Raw genomic sequence first — 23246 nt, 5'->3', positions numbered from 1 at the left:
AACATTATGAACAGGCATTCATAAACTAGAAGGACATTTGCAAAATGAGGGTTACTGCAAGAGTTAGTGTGTTGTTAGTTATTGTAGTCATAGTTTACAGTCTTGTGAGCATGACACTTATACAGGAGAAGAGTAATGACAAAACGTTACAAAGGCCAGAAGATCTGGAGGTTCTTAGAGGATTGAAGAGACTAGAAGATCAATTATATAAAATATGTGAGTTTGTTTTCATATTACATACATTTTAAGAACATTATCAGTATCATTCTCAGTTGTTATACTTTCTTCCTCAGCTAAATTCATAGAGGTCAAAAATCAAAAAGTCAAAGAGGCTGTTGTGGAGCAGAAAATTGAGGTTAAGAAGTTGTATCCACAATCGGCTCTATTCAGTTCATGGGGAGCTGAACTCACAGAAGAAGAACAGACGGAAGCGGAGAGACAGTTTCGTGATTTTGGATACAATGTGTTCCTCAGTAACAGATTACCATTGAACAGAACAATCCCTGATACTCGAGACCACAGGTAACAGCTTTATAACAGTTTTCTAGTTACGTTTAATTGAAAATGTATTTTATTCATGTAATGGCAAAGCTGGATTGTCTTCAGTGTCACATGATCCTTCAGAAATCATTCTAATATGCTGCTTTGCTGAAACAGTGAAACAGTTTGAGATTCTTTGATCATTTTTATCATTTGAAATGTATTTTTATTAGCATTACCAACTGTCTTTCTAGGGCAAATCCACTGCTTGCAATTATCAATGCAGACAGGACAGTAGTGCGTTCACCAGTGTTTGACAAAGTGAAATAAAGCATACATTTGAAATACATTTTTATTAGCACACATATATTTAAAATATATTTTTTGTAACAAAATTTATTTTCTGTCACTTTTGGACTCATGAACTATTGTGTGTGTGTGTTAGTGATGGAAATTTCGATTCTTTCAAGAGATTCGTTCATTTTCAGTTCGTTCATCAAAATGATTCGTTCAGATTCGTTCATTGATTCGTTCAGTGACCATTTTTTTTTATATTCCATAAATATCCCAGCAGGTGGCAAAAAGAGTGTCTTATGCGTTATTTCTTAAGTCAACGAACGTATTTACTTACAAAAAAATAATTTGGCTTTATTAAAATGTGTGCATCTATCATTAAATAAAATAAGTCTAAATAAGTGGTTCAGAAGACCAAAGCACAAAGGTTTTCTTGCATGATTAACAATTAATTGTTTGGTCAGACATTTACACATTCATATTATTCAGATATATCTGGGATTATGGTAAACGAACGTAGAGTTATAAACAAATGTAACCTAAAACTTCGCTTTGCAGCCATCCGCTCTCTGCTTATTGCTGAACGAGAGTGATTCACATGCTAAATGACCGACATCCATTTCCACGAACGAGATGTACCACCAGTTCGTTCACGAACGAGATCTAGCAGCAGTTCGTTCAATTCGTTCACGAACGAGATCTCTCTCTCTCTCGTTCAGTGATGGGCGTGTTCGTTCAGTATCGTTGGTGGTTCAATTCGTTCATGAACCAGATGTAGGCCTATCAGTTCGTTCGTTCACGAACGAGATCTCTCGTTCAGACTCAAAAAAGCAACTCGGTCAGATGGACGTGTTCGTTAACTCCAATAATATCGCATTTTTTATTTGTTTTGCAGTTTTTGGAGAATTGCATGACATGACTCAAACGTAATGAAGTAATTTGTATTAATTTTATAAAACAACAACAATGAAAATAAATAATACAAACACAATACATCAGTAATTATACATTCATTTAACCATCAGCCTGCATTATTACACTGTTTTCATTAAAATGGTAAAGTGTACATATGCCTAACTACACAAGCCGAGCTCTACATGTTCGCTATCAGTATCGTTCAATAGCTGGTTCATTTCGTTCACGAACAAGTCGAGAAGGAGATCAGTCTTTGGTTCAGAGTCGGACTCAAAAGCATCGGTCAGTAAAAGGCGTATTCGTTCACTGAATTCAACAAATCACATGCTCCGTCACATCTTATACTCGAACGCTATTGGCTCGAAGTTTTGTCATTGACAGGATGAAACAGTCCACAGAGCTGCGCATGCGCTCGCTCCTCGCTGCTAATAGCGCCATGCTGCTGTGGAGGGAGGAATTTCAGTGAACGAGAAATATGAGTCAGTGGACTACTTGAACGAGAACGATTCGTTCACCTAAAAGATTCGTTCAAAAAGAACGATTCGTTCACGAACGTAACATCACTAGTGTGTGTGTGTGTGTGTGTGTGTGTGTGTGTGTGTGTGTGTGTGTGTGTGTGTGTGTGTGTGTGTGTGTGTGTGTGTGTGTGTGTGTGTGTGTGTGTGTGTGTGTGTGTGTGTGTGTGTGTGTGTGTGTGTGTGTGTGTGTGTGTGTGTGTGTGTGTGCAAATGTGTGTAAGGACATGGGTATTACACTGGTATTACAACGTAAAAGTGTTTTATGAGGACATTTATAGAACACTTATATAGTGAAATATTATAACTGACTATTGAGGACACTTTTGAGAATTTGCACATCATTTCTGTGATGAGTAGGTTTAGGTTTAGGGGTTGGTTTAAGTGAAAATATCATTAACCTGATAGAAGTCTATGCAGTGGTCCTTGTAACGATAGTCCACTGAAGGCGAGCTTTAAGAACTCATGCACAGTTTATTTAAGGATCAACAAAGTGACAAAAAACAGTCCAAAACAGGCTTGACTTGATATTAATGTAACACAAAAGGACTTGGCATGAACAAACACAATCACCAACAGCTTAACATCACAGCTAGACAAGGAACAATGGTAATATGAGGGCTATATAACGATCAGGCATTACATTATGACGTGAAGTGAAAAATGGGCTAGTGTAAGGATTTGAGCGAGTTTGACAAGGGCTAAATTGTGATGACTAGACGACTGGGTCAGAGCATCTCCAAAACTGCAGCTCTTGTGGGGTGTTCCCGGTCTGCAGTGGTCAGTATCTATCAAAAGTGCTCCAAGGAAGAAACAGTGGTGAACCGGCGACAGGGTCATGGGCAGTGTTGGGGGTAACGCATTACAAGTAACTTGAGTTACGTAAAATTATTACTTTTGCCAAGTAACTAGTAAAGTAACGCATTACTTTTCAAATTTACAACAAAATATCTGAGTTACTTTTTCAAAAAAGTAACGCAAGTTACTTTTTCACATTTATTTGACTGACAGCTCTCCTGCCCCCATGCTGAGAAAAATAAGTGCAGAGGTGTGTGTGTGAACATGAGGGTTATTGTAGTTCTAGACTAAATGTGAGCATTTATTTATCTCACTTGCACAATAAAGTATCTGTACTCCTCAAAATGAATAAAATCAGTCAAATGCAAAATCAGAGTACTATGCAAACCTCCAATAATTAAATGTTAAATAAAACAACAATTTTTATGCATAATCTACCTTTATATTTAATTTACCAATGTCTTGCTGCTGACCTTTGATGATGAAAATTACTAGATTTTTGGTTTCTATTGGTAAAACTTTTTTCTCCTGCATCCGCGGCGCCCCCATCAAAATTCCAGAAATATACATTTATGCAAAAATGATATAAAAGTGAAATAAAAATAAAAACGTTTACTCATACGACGTGCCGGCTGTTAGTAAGAGCCTCAGCATTTAATAAAAACTGGCTTTGATCGGTTAACTATTTTATATGTTCTTCAATATGTTTCATGCGGTTTCATGGGCGAGGGACGACGGACAAATGGATGTCTATCTGAGTTCAAAAATCTACGGGCAGCATGTGACCTGAAGCTGGTCTCTTACTCGGGTGCGCACCCAGAAGGGTGGTCTGGGGTACGGTTCATGTGAACTCCGGTACGGTTCGCCGCTGATGTGAACGCAATCGTACTAAATGCGGTGGATGTCCAACCCGGCCCACATCCAAGTGTGACGTCAGAGGCCAGGCCAATGCCGCCCTGCAGCCGATTTTTAAGATTTTATTGGTCATATCAATCACAGTAGAGACTGCCTCTACACCAAACACTGATCCCTAAACCTACCCATCACTGTAACGAATTAAGTACTGATTGCCTACACCAAACTCTTTTCCCTAAACCTACCCGTCACTGTTACGAATTAAGTAGCCTACTGATTGCCTACACCAAACTCTTTTCCCTAAACCTAACCGTCACTGTAACGAATTAAGTACTGATTGCCTACACCAAACACTGATCTCTAAACCTACCTGTTAGTGATGTTACGTTCGTGAACGAATCGTTCTTTTTGAACGAATCTTTTAGGTGAACGAATCGTTCTCGTTCAAGTAGTCCACTGACTCATATTTCTCGTTCACTGAAATTCCTCCCTCCACAGCAGCATGGCGCTATTAGCAGCGAGGAGCGAGCGCATGCGCAGCTCTGTGGACTGTTTCATCCTGTCAATGACAAAACTTCGAGCCAATAGCGTTCGAGTATAAGATGTGACGGAGCATGTGATTTGTTGAATTCAGTGAACGAATACGCCTTTTACTGACCGATGCTTTTGAGTCCGACTCTGAACCAAAGACTGATCTCCTTCTCGACTTGTTCGTGAACGAAATGAACCAGCTATTGAACGATACTGATAGCGAACATGTAGAGCTCGGCTTGTGTAGTTAGGCATATGTACACTTTACCATTTTAATGAAAACAGTGTAATAATGCAGGCTGATGGTTAAATGAATGTATAATTACTGATGTATTGTGTTTGTATTATTTATTTTCATTGTTGTTGTTTTATAAAATTAATACAAATTACTTCATTACGTTTGAGTCATGTCATGCAATTCTCCAAAAACTGCAAAACAAATAAAAAATGCGATATTATTGGAGTTAACGAACACGTCCATCTGACCGAGTTGCTTTTTTGAGTCTGAACGAGAGATCTCGTTCGTGAACGAACGAACTGATAGGCCTACATCTGGTTCATGAACGAATTGAACCACCAACGATACTGAACGAACACGCCCATCACTGAACGAGAGAGAGAGAGATCTCGTTCGTGAACGAATTGAACGAACTGCTGCTAGATCTCGTTCGTGAACGAACTGGTGGTACATCTCGTTCGTGGAAATGGATGTCGGTCATTTAGCATGTGAATCACTCTCGTTCAGCAATAAGCAGAGAGCGGATGGCTGCAAAGCGAAGTTTTAGGTTACATTTGTTTATAACTCTACGTTCGTTTACCATAATCCCAGATATATCTGAATAATATGAATGTGTAAATGTCTGACCAAACAATTAATTGTTAATCATGCAAGAAAACCTTTGTGCTTTGGTCTTCTGAACCACTTATTTAGACTTATTTTATTTAATGATAGATGCACACATTTTAATAAAGCCAAATTATTTTTTTGTAAGTAAATACGTTCGTTGACTTAAGAAATAACGCATAAGACACTCTTTTTGCCACCTGCTGGGATATTTATGGAATATAAAAAAAAATGGTCACTGAACGAATCAATGAACGAATCTGAACGAATCATTTTGATGAACGAACTGAAAATGAACGAATCTCTTGAAAGAATCGAAATTTCCATCACTACTACCCGTAACTGTAACCAATGAAATTAGCTGCAGGGCGGGGTTCTGACGTCACACTTGGATGTGAGCGGAGTTGGATATCCACCGCAGGCTGCAGCGAGCCCTACTTGGAGAATCGCGGAAGTGAACCGCTATTAATGACGTATGATTTGATAAAAATGTGTGTTTGTGCAGGACCGTGCAGAGAGTTCTTCAGGGGCAGGGGCTCAAATGTAAAAAAGGGGCAATATGTAAATAAATATATATATATATCTTATGCTCATCAAGCCTGCATTTATTTAATCAAAAATACAGAAAAAAACAGTAGCCTAATATTGTGAAATTTTATTACATTATGTTCTTTTTAACTTTTTATTAATAAAAGAATCTTGAAAATAGTATCACAGTTTCCATCATTGACATTAAATCCTCATATTAGAATGATTTCTGAATGATCATGTGACACTGAAGAGTGGAGTAATGATGCTGAAAATACAGCTGTGATCACAGGAATAAATTATATTTTAAATTATTTTAAAATAGAAAACCATTATTTTAATAATATTTCACAATATTGCTGTTTTTTATCAAATAAATGCAGGCTTGATGAACATAAGAGACTTTCATAATGCTGCATAATATTCAAAAATGGTAATATAATAAAGTCCTTTCACGTAACCATTTCGCCGGCCTACACTTCACATAATAGGCCTGTAGGTGCTGGTGGCACTTGGGGTTTGTTAACTTTGATAGTTTCATGAAATAGTAAACGGTGTATCAATATCAGGCACGTGCAGAGGGGGGGGGCTTTGGGTGCTCGAGCCCCTGCCCTTTTTCAAAATGAATCAAAAGTGCCCCTCTCAGACAAAATCAATGATAATATCGTGGTCAATAAAACTAAATAAATGTGATTATTATAACATGACAATGTATACAATAGTAACGAACGGCTCAAAAGTCGGACAATTTCTGTTGAGGCGTTGCCATAACGCGTTGCTATGGGTTGCGTGCGTTTTGATTGACAGCTGATTTTCCACTGTTCGGAAACGGCTCTCGAGCCAAATATGGTCCTTTCAGAGAGTGTGTGGCCTCACGGGAAAAAAGTAAACCAATATTTTTTTTCCCATCCATAATCAGAGCTAATGTGTTGATTTAATTACAAATATGTATATTATATATTTTAAGGTATTACACAATTCACCAATGCCCGTCATGTATACTATACACCAACCAATCGTGATCTGGCAAAGCTGTTCTTATGCTGCCTTCACGTGCTCTCGGAATTATCGTAAATACGAGTTTCCTAGGTAAACATTGCACATGAACGCCCTCACATTTTGAATCTTGAATGCAATGCGCTCGTAATCACGACTTCAGAAGTCGGAATAATCAAATTTCCGATAGCACGTGAAGGCAGCATTATTCATAAATCGGTTGAAAATTACATGGACAGACGAACTAACGTTTGTGGAACGATTTCCTGCGGTTTGTCTCATTTTATAAATTGCATCACTGACAAAATGGTTTTTAACTGACAACAAACAAATCTGCACAAAACCATTAAGCAGCAAAAGTCGCATTAATGGTAAGTAGTGTTAAATTCACTTGTATTTATGTATATTGATACACCGTTTACTACTTCATGAAACTATCAAAGTTAACAAAACCCAAGTGCCACCGGCACCTACAGGCCTATTATGTGAAGTGCTGGCGAAATGGTGACGTGAAAGGACTTAATAATTATATTTCCATTTTTGAATATTATGTAGCATTATGAAAGAAGTCTCTTATGTTCATCAAGCCTGCATTTTTTTGATAAAAAACAGCAATATTGTGAAATATTATTAAAATAATGGTTTTCTATTTTAAAATAATTTAAAATATAATTTATTCCTGTGATCACAGCTGTATTTTCAGCATCATTACTCCACTCTTCAGTGTCACATGATAATTCAGAAATCATTCTAATATGAGGATTTAATGTCAATGATTGAAACTGTGATACTCTTTTCAAGATTCTTTGATAATAAAAAGTTAAAAAGAACATAATGTAATAATATTTCAGAATATTTATTTTCTGTATTTTTTATTAAATAAATGCAGGCTTGATGAGCATAAGGATATATATATATATATATTGCCCCTTTTTTACATTTGAGCCCCTGCCCCTGCAGAACTCTCTGCACGGCCCTGATCAATATACATAAATACAAGTGAATTTAACACTTACCATTTATGCGACTTTTGCTGCTGCTGCTGTGGTTTTGTGCAGGGATTTGTTTGTTAAAATCCATTTTGTCAGTGATGCAATTTAAAAAATGAGACAAACCACAGGAAATCGTTCCACAAACGTTAGTTCGTCTGTCCATGTCATTTTCAACCGATTTATGAATAAGAACAGAAAATTACCGTTTCACATCGCCCAATGGAATTTGAACTTGCTTTGCCAGATCACGATTGGTTGGTGTATACATAACAAACGGGCATTGGTGAATTGTGTAATACTTTAAAATATATAATATATAGATTTGTAAATAAATCAACACATTAGCTTTGATTATGGATGAAAAAAAAATATTGGTTTACTTTTTTCCCGTGAGGCCACACACTCTCTGAAAGGACCATATTTGGCTCGAGAGCCGCTTCCGAACAGAGGAAAATCAGCTGTCAATTAAAACGCACGCGACCCATAGCAACGCGTTATGGTAACGCCTCAACTGAAATTGTCCGACTTTTGAGCCGTTCGTTACCATTGTATACATTGTCATGTTATAATAATCACATTTATTTAGTTTTATTGACCACGATATTATCATTGATATTTGTCTGAGAGGGGCACTTTTGATTCATTTTGAAAAAGGGCAGGGGCTCGAGCACCCATCCGAACGCAGGTTGCAGCGTCCCTGGCGAATCAGAATTGGATGCGTGTTATTTTATCCAATCTGATTGGTTCTCGTCACCTGTCATTCAACTTTACACTCTTGGCCACTACAGCGAAAGTGCGCGGGCCAGCTGCAGGCCAGTGACAGGACGCAGCTGCACTCTGAGCTTCACACACTTGTTATGAGAAACGTAGGTGGCTGGCTGGATGTGTTGTTAGCAATGCCCTTTATTGCTTTCCCTGTCTTTTATTTCAAAGTGTCGGTACTGAAGTTTTGTGGACAACAACGGGGGTAAGAGACCTCAAATATCTAACTGAACAATGCAAACGTCATGACACTACTGAGATGACTGACTTTAATCAGAGAGTCATTGAGACATATGCTGGCCAGAAAGAAAGGAGAGCAAAATGTATGTTCAAGTAGTCAACATGCTAGTCTGTTGTTGCTGTTTTCTTTTGTTTTTCCTTTCCTCATTCAATTATATGTGGGAAATGAATGTGTAAAAAGATAAAAAGTGAAGACACTGTTTTCTCTTTAATGCTTGAATTTAGTCAACATGCATCTTGATACTGCCTCCCCATCCAACCCGACCCTAACCCCGCCCCGCCCCGCCCCGCCGAAAAAAATAACGCCCCCCCCAAAAATAATTATCACCAGCCGCCACTGCGCCACTGGTATATACACACATAAGGACTAACAAGATACACCTGTGAACAATCAAGACAATCAACCAATAAGAGCATCACACATAAGACTAGGGAAGCACAAAACATGGGCTGTGTTCGAAATCGCCCCCTATACCCTTAAATAGGGTACTATTTGAGTGAACATCCATTTGTAGTGGTGTCCGAAACAATAGTGGACGTTTTTGAGTGCACTCATTCAATCCCACCATGCACCGCAATAACTAGTGTACAGTAGATTTACACGCTGGAGAATATGCTTGTTCGATGCCCGATCGGCGTATGACAGCAAAGTCCCGCGAGAGCATTTCGAGAGCAAACGAGAAACAACTCCTTATGCTTTTGAATCGTTCTCTCACTCAACCAGACAGTGTACTCTCAACGCACTGAGAGAGCCGCGCCCTGAATTAATGAACTTACCGCTGTCCGATTCGCCCTATGTACCCTCATTCTCCATTACTCCACTACTCCACTACTCCAAAAACGAGCCAACAAGCTTAAAGTTAACCCTATAATAACTCTTTACTTGTGTGGCACTGAACTTACTTGGAAAGGGGAATAATGAAGTAACTAATAAGCATTTAATTAAAAAAATAACAATAATATGTATATAGTATAATATATATATATATATATATATATATATATATATATATATATATATATATATATATATATATATATATATATATATATATATATATATATATATATATATATATATATATATATATATATATAGTATAGTAGGCCTATATATTTCATACTTTATAGTAGGCTACTATTTATATTATGGGCGTCAGAAGCAAAAAAAATGTCGGTGGGTCCTTTAACAGAAACATTTTACTGGAGTAGATGCAATTTACATAAAAATATATTTAAATATATCGGCTTGTTTAAATGTCTGGTTGAGGAAGACACACCTATGGAATATACAATCTTCATCAACACCAATAGTGTAGAGGTAAGACGCATGGCGTTAAGATTTGACGCAAATTGATCAGAGGTTCAAATCCGCCTTTTGCCAAACTCGCACTGATCCTTTTTTCCATCATATATCAGATCGGAAAGGAATTTATTTTCTATGAATATGAAGAAAATATTAGAAAAGTGAAAATAAAGCTTCTAACGCGTTTAATCAGTGTTTATCAGGGTATGTAAACAGACGTGCTCAATTAGTGACGATACAAGTGAGTGGGCCCTATAGAGTGCCGAAGTAATGACGTCACTTTGTAGGCCAACCCGGAAGTTAGCGGCGCATGGGTTCCCTCGATCAAAAAGCCATTCATTTTCCCCATAGACTTTTGGAAAATCGCAAAAAATAAGATCTGTGTTCAACAAAGAGTTATGACCCTTACACGTTTTGTCTACCAAGATAATCTTTACAAGTTAATCCAAAATGTATACATTTTGAAGCCCAAATAAAGCCGTCAGATATAAAATGCTAACGGTAGGCTATAAACGGACTACAGCACACCATGGTCGCGGATCAACGTCATCATCAAGCTTCTCAAACTTTATTTAAAAGCATGCTCGCTCATTATGATCTGCGCTGTGTATGAACACTTATCCACTTTTTCATGAGAAATATTGCCCATTCGTTTTTTCCAAAAATGTTAGAAACTAATTTTGTTTATGCGTGCCTCTCTGAGATTTATCATTTGTTAATGTTTTTTCAGACAATATGATTATCACTGTGATAACATTAAATGACATGAAACACAACCCAGTCTCTTTTTGTAAAATGCAAGTTTATGTATGATCAATAATACAAGACGTATAATAAGCTACACATGAAATAAAGCAAACAATTCAGTCAAACATTCAAAGTCAGTGCTAGTCGGCTAACTTACAACGGTAACGCACAGTTATAGCCTAAAAATAAACAAGTAATGAAACTTCACTTTGCACTCAGCCTAAACGATTCGCCAGGGAACAAATTATAGATCCATGAGAGCAAATATGGGCCGTTAAATCTCCACAAGACTAATTATAGCTGGAGACACACCACAGAGACATCAGAGCCAGCGGCAGACGGCAGAAGGACTAGCCGAGGAAAGTCAACTCTCGCCGGCTAAACAAGCGCTGACCGCCGCTGACTCACTGGAGCTCACAACTTGTTTAATAGGCACTCTTCTTATAAATAAACAACAGATTTGAGCTTTAAACAACTACATTATCGACTGAAAAAGTCTTAAAACTACGTTGTCACACATTAACAGTAGATTTTAACACAAAAAGACGTGTAAACACAGCCCATGTCAGCCATTTCTCAACGAGACGAACATGTGAAGAGAGTAAACTCCAAATGTTCAAGCATCCAACTTTGCGCGAATAGCGCGATTTATTCACGCCACATAAGTTCTTCATTATTAGGCTGAAACGCGGGCTAGTGAGAGATTGCCTGTTTGTCACGATGACGTCTAAAGTCCCCGCCAAAGGATGTAGTCCCTTTTAGCAACTTGTTAGCAACCATCGTTTTTAAGATACAATAAAGTTTAAAAAAATCACAAGCAGGTTTTAACTAATGTGTTTTATGTCATAGATCAAAACGTGAAAATATTTAGAGGCTTTGTTAACCACAGACCTTATTTCAGGCGATTTAGCAAAAACCCATTCAAAAAACCCATAGACTTTAGGGCGAGGGAACCGGTAGGGCTAAAATGCTAACTCACTTCCGCGTTTTGGCCTACAAAGTGACGTCATTACTTCGGCACTCTATATCATTGGTCTTAAAAAGTGTGTGAGTCGATGCCATCTCCTGGCGAAACGCGGGAATTCATAAAATGCACGGCGCGACTCTCACAGTGCATTATGGGTATTCTCTAGCCGTCGAGCATACATCGGTTGCAAACTCGTTATTGTGGTGCATTGTGGGATTGAATGAGTGCACTTAATAACGTCCACTATGATTTTGGACACCACTAAATGGCTGTTCCCTCAAAAAGTGCCCACAGCTGAATCAATCATCCATCCATCTTCCGAACCACACTGGTCCAGCCCAATATCATGCATACAGGTATAAATGATCCTTTTTAAGATGATTATTATATTGTTTGATTAAGGTTACATGCTAGTTTCCGTAGCAGAGTTCAGGATAAATCTTTTCATTATTACTGGAGCTGCCAAACAGCAAGCACAAACTGCAAAAACGGCAGCCTTTCTGGCGCACTTAGTGTCCGAAATCACTCACTCGTTTTCGAAGTGGACTATATCTGTGGACTAATGTAGGGAATAGTGAATGAGGGTATAGGGGGCGATTTCGGAAACAGCCCTGATCATAGCAAAGGAATCACAAGACTAGGAAACAGAAACCAAACTACAAAATAAAAGACATGAACATGAAACAAAAATGTGACAGTCCTCACTAATAGTGAAACAAATGTGTGTGTGTTTGTGTGAACAGATGTGCTGCGAAGATCTACCCTAAGGACCTGCCATCCATTAGTGTGGTTCTGATTTATTTAAATGAGGCTCTGTCCATCATTAAAAGGGCAATCTGCAGCATCATTGACAAAACACCTGCTCATCTGCTCGCAGAAATCATCCTGGTGGACGACAACAGCTTGAATGGTTAGTTTTATCCTAAATATTTGTTAATTTTTTTTTTATTTTATTATTGTTAAAGGTCCCATGGCATGAAATTTTCATTTTATGAGGTATTTCAACATTAATATGAGTTCCCCTAGCCTGAATATTGTCCCCAAGTGGATAGAAATGTTGATCGGTGTAAACCCGAGTTCTGGCTGTCTCTCTCTGCCTTTGAGAAAATGACAGGCCAGACGAGCCAATCCTGAAGTCTCCTGGTTTGACGTCCAAGCAGGAGCGGTTTCCTCCCTTTCCCCCGCCCAGAGAATCTGCCACACCCATGCAAACGCTCGAGAGATCATTAACGTTACTTGTGAACGAGTGAACACTGGCAGTTTCTCAGTGTTTGGATGTATAAATGAAAACAGAAGTCTTTCTTCAGTTCCTTCTGATCTGTGATCATTGATTTCTTATGTGTAGCTTATTATTTATTATTTGTGGACACGCAGCGGCTTCTCTCTCTCCCGACAGAACGGTGTTTTCGTGTTTTCTATCTTGTGAGTCAGTGTTTTTGTACGTCCTTGTCGCGTCTATCTGTTCTAAAATGTGCATACAGTCTTTTCTGTTTAACATCAGCAGTCACATCTTTAGAGATAAACTTCACGCACGCCGAAGCTCGGCCTCCAACATCCCCGACCCCCAGTACTGCATCTGGCCCACAGCGGAGGCACCAAACGCGGCGTGAGATTAAGCAGAAGGAGGGTAAGCGTGAGGGTATCCGGCTAGGCTAGCCAGCTTTCCCCACAATAAACTGGATTACATTCGATTACAGCTGTTGTGTCTTTGTTTGCGCTGTGTAACGTTACTCAATGCGCGTCAATGACGCTATTCATATGATTGGAACATATCTAGAAATAATGCTATACTCAACACTTACTAACTCGTTCATCTCGCTGTAATGGTACATTGCATGTGTTACAAAGTTGGTAGAATAATGATGAAGAGGACTCGGTGTGACTGGGACTCGTGTTTATTCAGAACTCTCAGATACAAACACAACAAACTCGCGCTGACAGACAGCGCTCTCATAACTCAGTAGTTACTATAAATAACTTTGTTAGCAATCGCTTCGTCTCCGTGATGTCCGGTTCGCGAACGAATCATTCTTTTGAATCGGTTCTTTTTAGTGAACCGAACCAGTTCACCAAATCGGACTGAATCGTTCTAAACGGTTCGCGTCTCGAGTCAGCGCTGATCCATAATTTACTAAAGTTACTAACTTTCTGACATGAGTGACAGCCCCTCCGACTAGAAATAAATTAATAACCTGAAGTATATGCTAGTAACTACAACAGTTCAGACATGCTGAGAGAACTGATGAGAAGTGAACACAGGTCCATCCGTCTCTCTGGCAGACTCGTGCCTGCAGTGCTCGTGCCTCGTTAAACCACGCCCCCTCCGCTCATTTAAAATGCAAAGATGTCAGCCAATCACAACAGTGGGCGTTTTTACTGAAGTCTCACAGCAGACACGCCTCTTGAAGCAGGGCATTCAGCCACAGGGCAAACAGCAGTATAGAAAAAATGCCTTTTATTTCTAAATTATGACATTTTATGATGTAAAAATCATACTAATAATATAAGTACACCTCAGAAAACACTATAAAATAATAGAAAAATGCCATGCCATGGGACCTTTAAGCATGAATCAGAGGTTTATAAAGAAAAATACAGATATATACACAGTGTGCATGAATGAATTCATAAATTATTCTATTAAATATTCTAATTATATAATTAAATATAACAATTTATGCTATTAAATATTTAAATTCTCTTAACAGACGATCTGCAAACGCCTCTAGATGAGTATGTTGATCTAATTAATAAAGAAAAACCTGGCTTAATCAAGAAAGTGAAACACAAAAGGCAGATGGGCCTTGCCAAGGCAAGAGTCTCAGGCTGGGAAGCGGCCAAAGGCCAGGTGGTGGCCATTCTGGATGCCCATATTGAGGTTCACAAGCAATGGTAAAGAGTGATACTACCACAGTCTGAGTATAATAACATGAGAGATGTATTATCTTTGCTAAAGAAACATTTGACTGCCTTATTGTTCTAGGGCAGAGCCACTGCTTGCAAGAATCAAAGCAGACAGGACAATAGTGCTTTCGCCAGTGTTTGACAAAGTGCGTTTTGACACCCTGGAGGTTGTTAAGTATATGCCCTCTGCTCATGCGTTTGACTGGAACCTTTGGTGCATGTACGAGTCTTTCCGGCCAGAATGGTACAAAATGAAGGACCCATCAGAACCAGGGAAGTAAGTGGTTTCACTTTTTCAGCATTTTAAACACTTTAGTTGTGTCCCAAATGATGCACTACACATTATGCACTTATAATATGCCCTATGTACTCAACTGTGTATGAATTTGAATAAGTTTATTTTGTGATTTAACATCAGAGTTTGACAGACTCTCCCCTCCACTATGTATGGAAAACAGCGACAGTTGACCGCACGAAGCGTCCAATATTCCAATTTTCCCGTTAATTGAGTGCATCATCCGTTTAATTGAAGTGCAATTGGTGCAGTTTTTTGGTGGAATTTTCAGTAACCACAGAGCACACGTACATGCAAGATGTCTTTTAAACAGCGTTTCATGTACAAACATCTGATCAACGTCGTTTTTACATAAATTCTAAATCATAAACCTCTTAAATAGTGGTGTCAACAATAATCGATTCAGCGATGCATCGCAATGCGGGGCATGCACGATTCAGCATCGATGCGGCAAAGTGCCATAATCGATTATGTCACCGTTTATTTTCTGGACTTGAGTTGGACAATAAAGTTGTGAAGTTTCAATTAGGCCTACTTCCAGGGTCATAACAACAACAATCAAGATGGCTGCCTGAGGCGGAGGGAGATGGCCGCGATAGACGGGTAATTAAAAACGTACCCAAAGCTTGGAAAGCGGACATCTGGGCACATTTCGGATTCTGACGCCGGCTTCACGCGGAGCGGTGGGTATGGAGAGCCGGAGCCCGCGCCCCCATTGTGGATTCACACTGGCAGCGTTTGTCTCGCGCAGATATTGCAAATACAGACAAATATTGTACATTATGTCACATTTTCCGGTCTTCTCCTCCGAGCCCCGTCTGTCTCGTGCTTTGATTTATGATGGGCAGCAAATGCGACCGCGTTCCCCTCTGTCCCAAACTAACACACATGCATATAACTTGTTGTATATAAGTAGTTCACATGATAAATGTAAGTTAACATTAAAGTGAATATATGCTTCTAGTTTTAATCATTTAAACAGGCTTTTGAAGTTTGGGCAAAAACTTCTGGCAGTGTTGTGTTTTAATTTTTTTTAACAGCTCTGGATGTCATATGGTGATTGTGAAACACACTGGGCACTTCACTACATGATTTCATGGTGAAATTTGTTATTTTCCATGTTAATCTGGTCAGTTTTGATCAAGAACAATCCACTGTGGCTTTAAATCAGCGTGAGCAGCGCGGCAAAAATAGACTCGATCGCGGCACTGCTGCTTCTGCTCCTGCGATGCGCTGCCGTGCCGCCTCTGCGTGCGATGTGAATGCTCTAATCTGTTAACATGGGCGCCGAGAAAAATATGCGCTGCTTACGCCCTGCCACACTAAAATCAAGCACGAGAATTGACGAGTCCCTAGTGTCAACGTTAAGTGCACTGAATATTTTTATTGCTGGGTGCCTGGGTGGTGGTTGTTGTTACAATAGTGTGACTGTAATTACGGATTAATATTTGCACAGGAGTTCATGAAGTGCCCTGTCTTAAAGCTTTTTACTGTGTGTAAAAAAAAACACTTATGTTCACTGCTGGAAAAAGTTGGCTTAGTTGGTTATTATTGCTCTATATAATTTCAAATGGTTCTAAAGCAGAGAGAAGAGAAACATTTCTCATTCAAAGCACTGAAAGCAGTGATTTATGTTTTCTTTTTCAGGTTTGAAAATGCCATATCCAATACCCTGTACCATTCTATTTTATTTTATTTAATGACATTTATGTCAAAGATACAGGAGAGTGATAATACACACATAGCAGCCAATACAATCTGTTGTTCAATATCTGACTGCTTGTATTGCCTCATGACTGATTAAAAATTTGCCTTGTTGTGTGCAGTAGAATTTTGATGCATCGCAATGCATCGTAGAATCGAATTGAATCGAATCGTTACCTGGTGAATCGTAATCGAATCGAATTGTGAGGGCAGTCCCAATGCACACCCCTACTCTTAAAGACATTTTATAAATGTAGATAAAACCTATAAAACCCTATAAAAAAAATACATCTTCCAGATAAAAAAACACACACCAAATAGACGTCTCTGCAATGTACATGTGTTCCTCGCTCTATACTTCAAAATAGAATAGTAAGCCTTACATAAGTACACAAATTGGGATGCACCCAAGATGCTAAGTGTGTTACAGGATGTAAAAGGAGGTTAATAAAAGAGCTCGGGTTAACGCATGACACGCACTGCACGTTGTCTCTGAATTGTATCTATTATTATACATAGCCTATATCACGATAGAGTAAAAGACAAATAGTACTCTCTTTAATTTCTATTTTTCATTAATTTTCTATTTTTGCCCCTGCCATTTGACAGATACATTTTTAAAAGAAAAAAAATCGGTTCCCTTTCAAGGGAACTCTCGTTGCGTTGAGATTGATTGTGTGATTGCGTCGTGAAGCACTTTTGAAATCAGTCCAGTGGCACGTGAAGTCTTGGAAGGATAAAGCGCACCCAGACCAAACATAGTCAGCTTCTGTCTTCAGCAAGCGTTGTGTGTGAAACTAGCTCTGTATATTTATTGTTGTTTGTCCACAAGCATAATATATATCTAGACAGGAGTATAATGCCAAGCAAACAGCATTTTGGATTGTGTGTTCCTCCCTGCCCTCGCTTCATTACAAGTGGGGAATGGGGATACACGCGATGTGTTGTTTGTTTGGGAGTGGAGCATGCAAGATCAGCTCTAATAAAAGGGGGCTGACAGTGTTCCTTCATAAACTTCCAACATGTAACATATGCACTAGCTCGAGTTTTACCTCTGCTCCTGTTGGCTTTCTTCTCAAGGGAAGAAAGTCAATAAAGAATCTTTGGCTGAATCTGAGTTGATGTCTGAATTAATACACAATATTCAGTCTTTCACCTAGACCGTTTCTACTTGTCTGGTTGATATTTGGCTGCATTTAATTTTTGAGAAAAATAAATATCATCTAATATTTGAGGAGTTAAATATCTGTATTAATATACTATTCAGCCTTTGTCCAGACCGTGTTTACTTGCCTGGTTGATCTTTGGCTGCATTTAATTCTGAGGAAATAAATGGTGAAATTCCTGGATGAAAAGGATTAACACCTCATTATATGGTGCCCATCTCCCTCCGGTGCCCTCAGGTGCCGTTATGCCAACCCTTTCACCTCGTGTGCTTTGGGGCGCAGCGGTCTCCGGCGAGTTCTAGTCTCAGTGTCTTACTCGCAGGAGGAGACTTTAACAGAGGTCAGTTCGGTTCTTTCCTGCCCGTCATCCATTTCAGACCACTGGATTGGCTTCTCGAGCTATACTAGAGACCAGTCTTGAGAGGCTGGTTCCTTTAGTAGTCTCAGCCATAGTCGTCTTGGGATAAGACAGATCTGAGGACAGTGATTATCTCGAAAACAGGCTTCGGCGAAGAGGTCCTGACTCCAATGGTGTGCGTCAGGCGCAACGGTCTCCGACAAGCCCATATCTCTGTGTTCGCCCAAAAACGTTGAGGCATTGGGATACTCGCCCCCTCTGAGGAGGGTCTCAGAGCAATCAGTTCGGCTGTTCTCTGCCAGTTTGCTGCTTCAAGGCACTGAATTTACCACTCAAGTAACACCTAGGCCAGTCTTAAGAGACTGGTTCTCTTAGTAGATTTTTTTTTGGCAGAGTGAGAACTTCTGCCAAACATATCTCAACAGAAGCAGAGCGTCTGCTCCCGAGTCCCAGACTCGGGGTCGGCTGGTGCTCTCAACCGCAGCCTTAAAGGAGTAAGACTGATCTGAGGACCGTCATTATTTCCAAGAAGGCTGCGGGGGGAAAAGGTCCTTACGCCCGAGGGGTCAGACCAACGAGGGCAGTCCCTCTGAAGTAAAGAGGTTAACACCTCATTTTATGGTGCCCGCTTCCCTTCGGTGCCTTCAGGGGACTGTTCTGCCAACCCCATCCCCTAGTGTGTTTTGGGGCACAGCGGTCTCTGGCGAGCACATATCTCAGGGTCCACCCGGAAACTTAGTGGTCCTGTGATGAATGCCCCCTACGAGGAGGGTCCAAAAGCAGTCAGTTCGGTTGTTCCCTGCCAGTTCGCTGTTACAGGGCATCAGGCTGATTGCACAACAAAAACCAGAAGCCAAAAAACCTTGAGAGGCTGGTACTACTAGTAGAATTTTGGGCAGTGTGGAAGCTACTGCTAAATGTTTCTCATTGGGTCCTGCAGACCATAGAAAAGGGTTATCACATTCAGTTCGGTCTCGCCCGCCCAGGTTTATGGGGGTCATATCCACCATGATGGGCCCTGAGCAGATTCTGGTAATGGAACAAGAATTGAAACCCTGTTGGAGAAAGGGGCCATAGAACATGTACCCCCCTCCGAAACCGGGTTCTACAGTCGGTATTTCATAGTTCAAAAGAAGGATGGGGGGTTGTGTCCCATTTTGGATCTGCGAGTTCTGAACGAGTCAGTCATGCAGCTAAAATTCAAAATGTTAACCTTGAGACAAATTGCGCCACAGATCGGATCCGAGGACTGGTTTGTCACGATAGAGCTCAAGGACGCTGTTATTATTTAGTTATTAATTATTATTTTAAAGATTTATTTGTGCTTATTATTTTTTAAAATTCATGTGTCCTTGTAATCTTTAATAAAAATAACTCCCTCTTGTAGTGACTTCTCTTCTCTGATGCGGGCGGGGCAACCTGTCACTCACATGACATCACAGCAATAACAAACCACAACCATCCAATCGATTCCCAAAGGGCAAAATCAAGTCCCGCCCTAAATTTTTTTCTTGTTTGTGAAGCCGTTTCACTCGGATATACATCACAATAGGGAAAAGACTGTCGCAACTTCCATTTCAGCCGACTTTGATAAATAGGCTACAGTTTGTAGTTTTATGATTTGACTCAAGTAGAAAATTTGAAAATAAAATCTGTTTATTTTTCTGCATTGTCAGAAGTCCCTCGATCATGGGTATCTTTGTCGCTGATCGTCAATTCCTGGGAGAAATTGGAGTTTTGGATGAAGGAATGACAATTTATGGGGGTGAAAATGTTGAACTAGGAATACGTGTAAGTTATTCCTGCACCAAACAATGCATATAATCTGTAAAAAGTACTTGAATTTGATAAAAATCTGATATTTCATTAATAAATCAGGTATGGCTCTGTGGCGGGAGTATTGAAGTGGTGCCATGTTCAAAGATTGCGCACATTGAAAGAGCACATAAGCCTTATTCACTGGATCTCAGCAAACCCATGGTTCGAAATGCTCTGAGAGTCGCTGAAATCTGGATGGATGAATATAAATCAAATGTGAATATTGTCTGGAATCTCCCTCTAAAGGTATCTAAACATTGTTTCAATGTCAGTTCAAGATAAGTTTAATAACATTCTTGCTATAACTTGTATCCTCATATCATTACTGTTTTTCCAGGATCATGGTATTGATATTGGTGATGTGACTGAAAGAAAAAAGTTACGAGAGAAACTCAACTGTAAGCCCTTTAAATGGTATCTGGAAAATGTATATCCTTTGCTAGACAGCTTGGAAGACATAATGGGTTATGGCACAGTAAGTTGCTCAAAGTCTTCTAATATACACAATTTCCCTCCTAATGTTTGTCCATCTAACCCAATTATTCCAAAACTTCTGCTGTTTGTTTCTCATGACAGTTGAAGAATAATCTTAAAGAAAGCTACTGTATTGATCAAGGACCTGTTCCTGGAAGTGTACCTATTCTGTATGGGTGTCATAATTATAAACCTCAGGTACTGTATATGTAAGTGTAAACCTTTGCTGTGAATAGCTATGTCCAAAATACACTCTTCATTTCAACATCTCTTACAGCATTGTTACTACAACCGTAATGGACAGATCTACATTGGAGGACTCAAATCTCACAAGTATAACTCTAACCGTTGTCTAACGGATTCCGGTAGTGGAAGCACACCAGGGTTACATGACTGTAAACACGCCAAGGAGAAAGGACTGAGTATATACTGGGACTTCAGTCAGGTATGGTGCATTGTGTTTGTTTATTTATTTTTATGTACAACCCCAAATCAGAAAAAGTTGGGACAGTATGGAAAACGCAAATAAAAAAAAAGAAGTGATTTCTAAATTTACTTTGACTTGTATTTCATTGCAGACAATATGAACACAAAATATTTCATGTTTTTTCTGGTCAACTTCATGTCATTTGTAAATATGCATCCTTTGCTGTCATTCAGACCTGCAACACATTTAAAAAAAAGTTGGGACAGGAGCAATTTAGGGCTAGTAATGAGGTAAAATGGTTAAATAATGATGTGATTTGAAACAGGTGATGTCAACAGGTGACTGTAATTATGATTTGGTACAAAAGCAGCATCCAAGAAAGGTCTAATCCTTTAGGAGCAAAGATGGGCAGAGGATCGCCAGTTTGCCAACAAATACGTGAGAAAATTATTGAAATGTTTAAAAACAATGCTCCTCAAAGAAAGATAAGAAGAGATTTGGATATTTCACATTCAACAGTGCATAACATAATTAAAAGATTCAAGGAATCTGGAGGAATTTCAGTGCGTAAAGGACAAGGGCGCAAGCCTAAGCTGAACAACCGTGATCTCTGATCCCTCAGGCGGCACTGCATCAAGAATCGTCATTCATCTATAAGCGATATCACCACATGGGCTCAGGACTACTTTGGCAAACCTTTGTCAAGTACCACAATACGTAGTTACATCCACAAATGCCAGTTAAAACTGTACTGTGCCAAAAGGAAGCCCTATGTTAACAGTGTCCAGAAGCGCCGTCGACTTCTCTGGGCTCGGAGGCATCTGGGATGGACCATCACACAGTGGAAACGTGTACTGTGGTCAGATGAATCAGTATTTCAGGTATTTTTTGGGAGGAATGGACGCCGTGTGCTCCGGACCAAAGAAGAAAAGGATCATCCAGACTGTTACCAGCAACAAGTCCAAAAGCCAGGGTCTGTCATGGTATGGGGTTGTGTCAGTGCCCTTGGCAAAGGTAACTTGCACTTCTGTGATTAATGCTGAAAAGTACATAGAGATTTTGGAGCATAATATGCTGCCTTCAAGAAGACATCTTTTCCAGCGACGTCCATGCATATTTCAACAAGACAATGCAAAACCACATTCTGCACACAGGAGGAAGAGGGTACTGGTACTTGACCAGCCTGCCTGCAGTCCCGACCTGTCTCCAATAGAGAATGTGTAGCGCATTTTGAAGCGCAAAATGCGACAACGAAGACCCCGTACTGTTGCCCACCTTAAGACTTGTTTTCAGGAAGAATGGGACAAAATTACACCTGAAACACTTCATCACTTGGTGTCTTCAGTCCCTAAACGCCTTTTAAGTGTTGTGAAAAGGAATGGCAACATTACAAAGTGGTAAATGCTTTACTGTCCCAACTTTTTTTGAAATGTGTTGCAGGTCTGAATGACAGGAAAGGATGCATATTTACAAATGACATGAAGTTGACCAGACAAAACATGAAATATTTTGTGTTCATATTGTCTGCAATGAAATACAAGTCAAAGTAAATTTAGAAATCACTTTTTCTGATTTGGGGTTGTAATATTTCACACCACATTGCAGTTTACATAGAGTTTTTTTTAAATGCTAGTAGAGCTGCACGATTCTGATAAAAAAAAATTGAGAATCACGATTTTATGGTTTAAAATAGAGATCACGATTTTAGACAACTAAAGAAAATAACATGTACTTTACTACAGATTCGGACAAACTTTTAACTGCTGCATTCTATTGAAAACATTTAATTAATCTTAATTAATATAGATTTTTTTAAAATCGGTTTGAATGAATGATTCAATGACTCACTCATAAAGATTTGTGCTGCATCCAAAATTGAATACTTCTCTATATAGTATGTGAAAAACAGTAGGCTACGCCAACAGAGTAGGCCTAGTATGTCCGAAAACATTCTAAAAACAGTAGGCGAAAAGTCCCCAGATGACCTACTACTTCCATCGAGATTCTGAAGTGCACTTTCAATGGACACTTTACTATGAGGCCACGAGAGAGGATTTATGAATGGAGGTGAAGACGTGACAATGACAACATGGCGGACGGATTACATTCACACTACCCACATTCATCCTATATCCTACTTTTTTAATGGTAGTGTTTATGTCTGAGCTATATTATATACTTCTGGGTACAATTTCTTAGTGGCTTAAAATAGCTTGAATGTAATTACACCCTTGCTTCATTTAGTATACTCCGATTCATGAATATGCAAATTAGCCCCTCCCCCACTCACTCGCACCAGGCCAACTTTCTGAGGTAAACGCTGCACAATG

At 39.4% G+C, this 23246-nt stretch overlaps 1 protein-coding gene across 1 annotated transcript; it reads left to right on the top strand.

Moving 5' to 3' along the window:
• Positions 1-21018, top strand: LOC307121835 (putative polypeptide N-acetylgalactosaminyltransferase 8; the record flags this gene model as incomplete). The annotated part of the gene is made up of 10 exons (XM_079809593.1): positions 1-216; positions 294-522; positions 12514-12680; positions 14479-14662; positions 14754-14951; positions 19874-19988; positions 20076-20261; positions 20353-20490; positions 20592-20687; positions 20767-21018. The coding sequence occupies exons 1-10, from the start codon at positions 45-47 to the stop codon at positions 21016-21018; spliced, it is 1737 nt and encodes a 578-aa protein (XP_079665719.1). The 5' UTR covers positions 1-44.
• Positions 21019-23246: the final 2228 nt, after the last annotated feature.

This window comes from Gobio gobio (genome assembly GCF_949357685.1).
Source record: "Gobio gobio genome assembly, chromosome: 25".
NCBI lineage: Eukaryota > Metazoa > Chordata > Actinopteri > Cypriniformes > Gobionidae > Gobio > Gobio gobio.
This window is presented reverse-complemented; position numbering and strand designations above follow the sequence as displayed.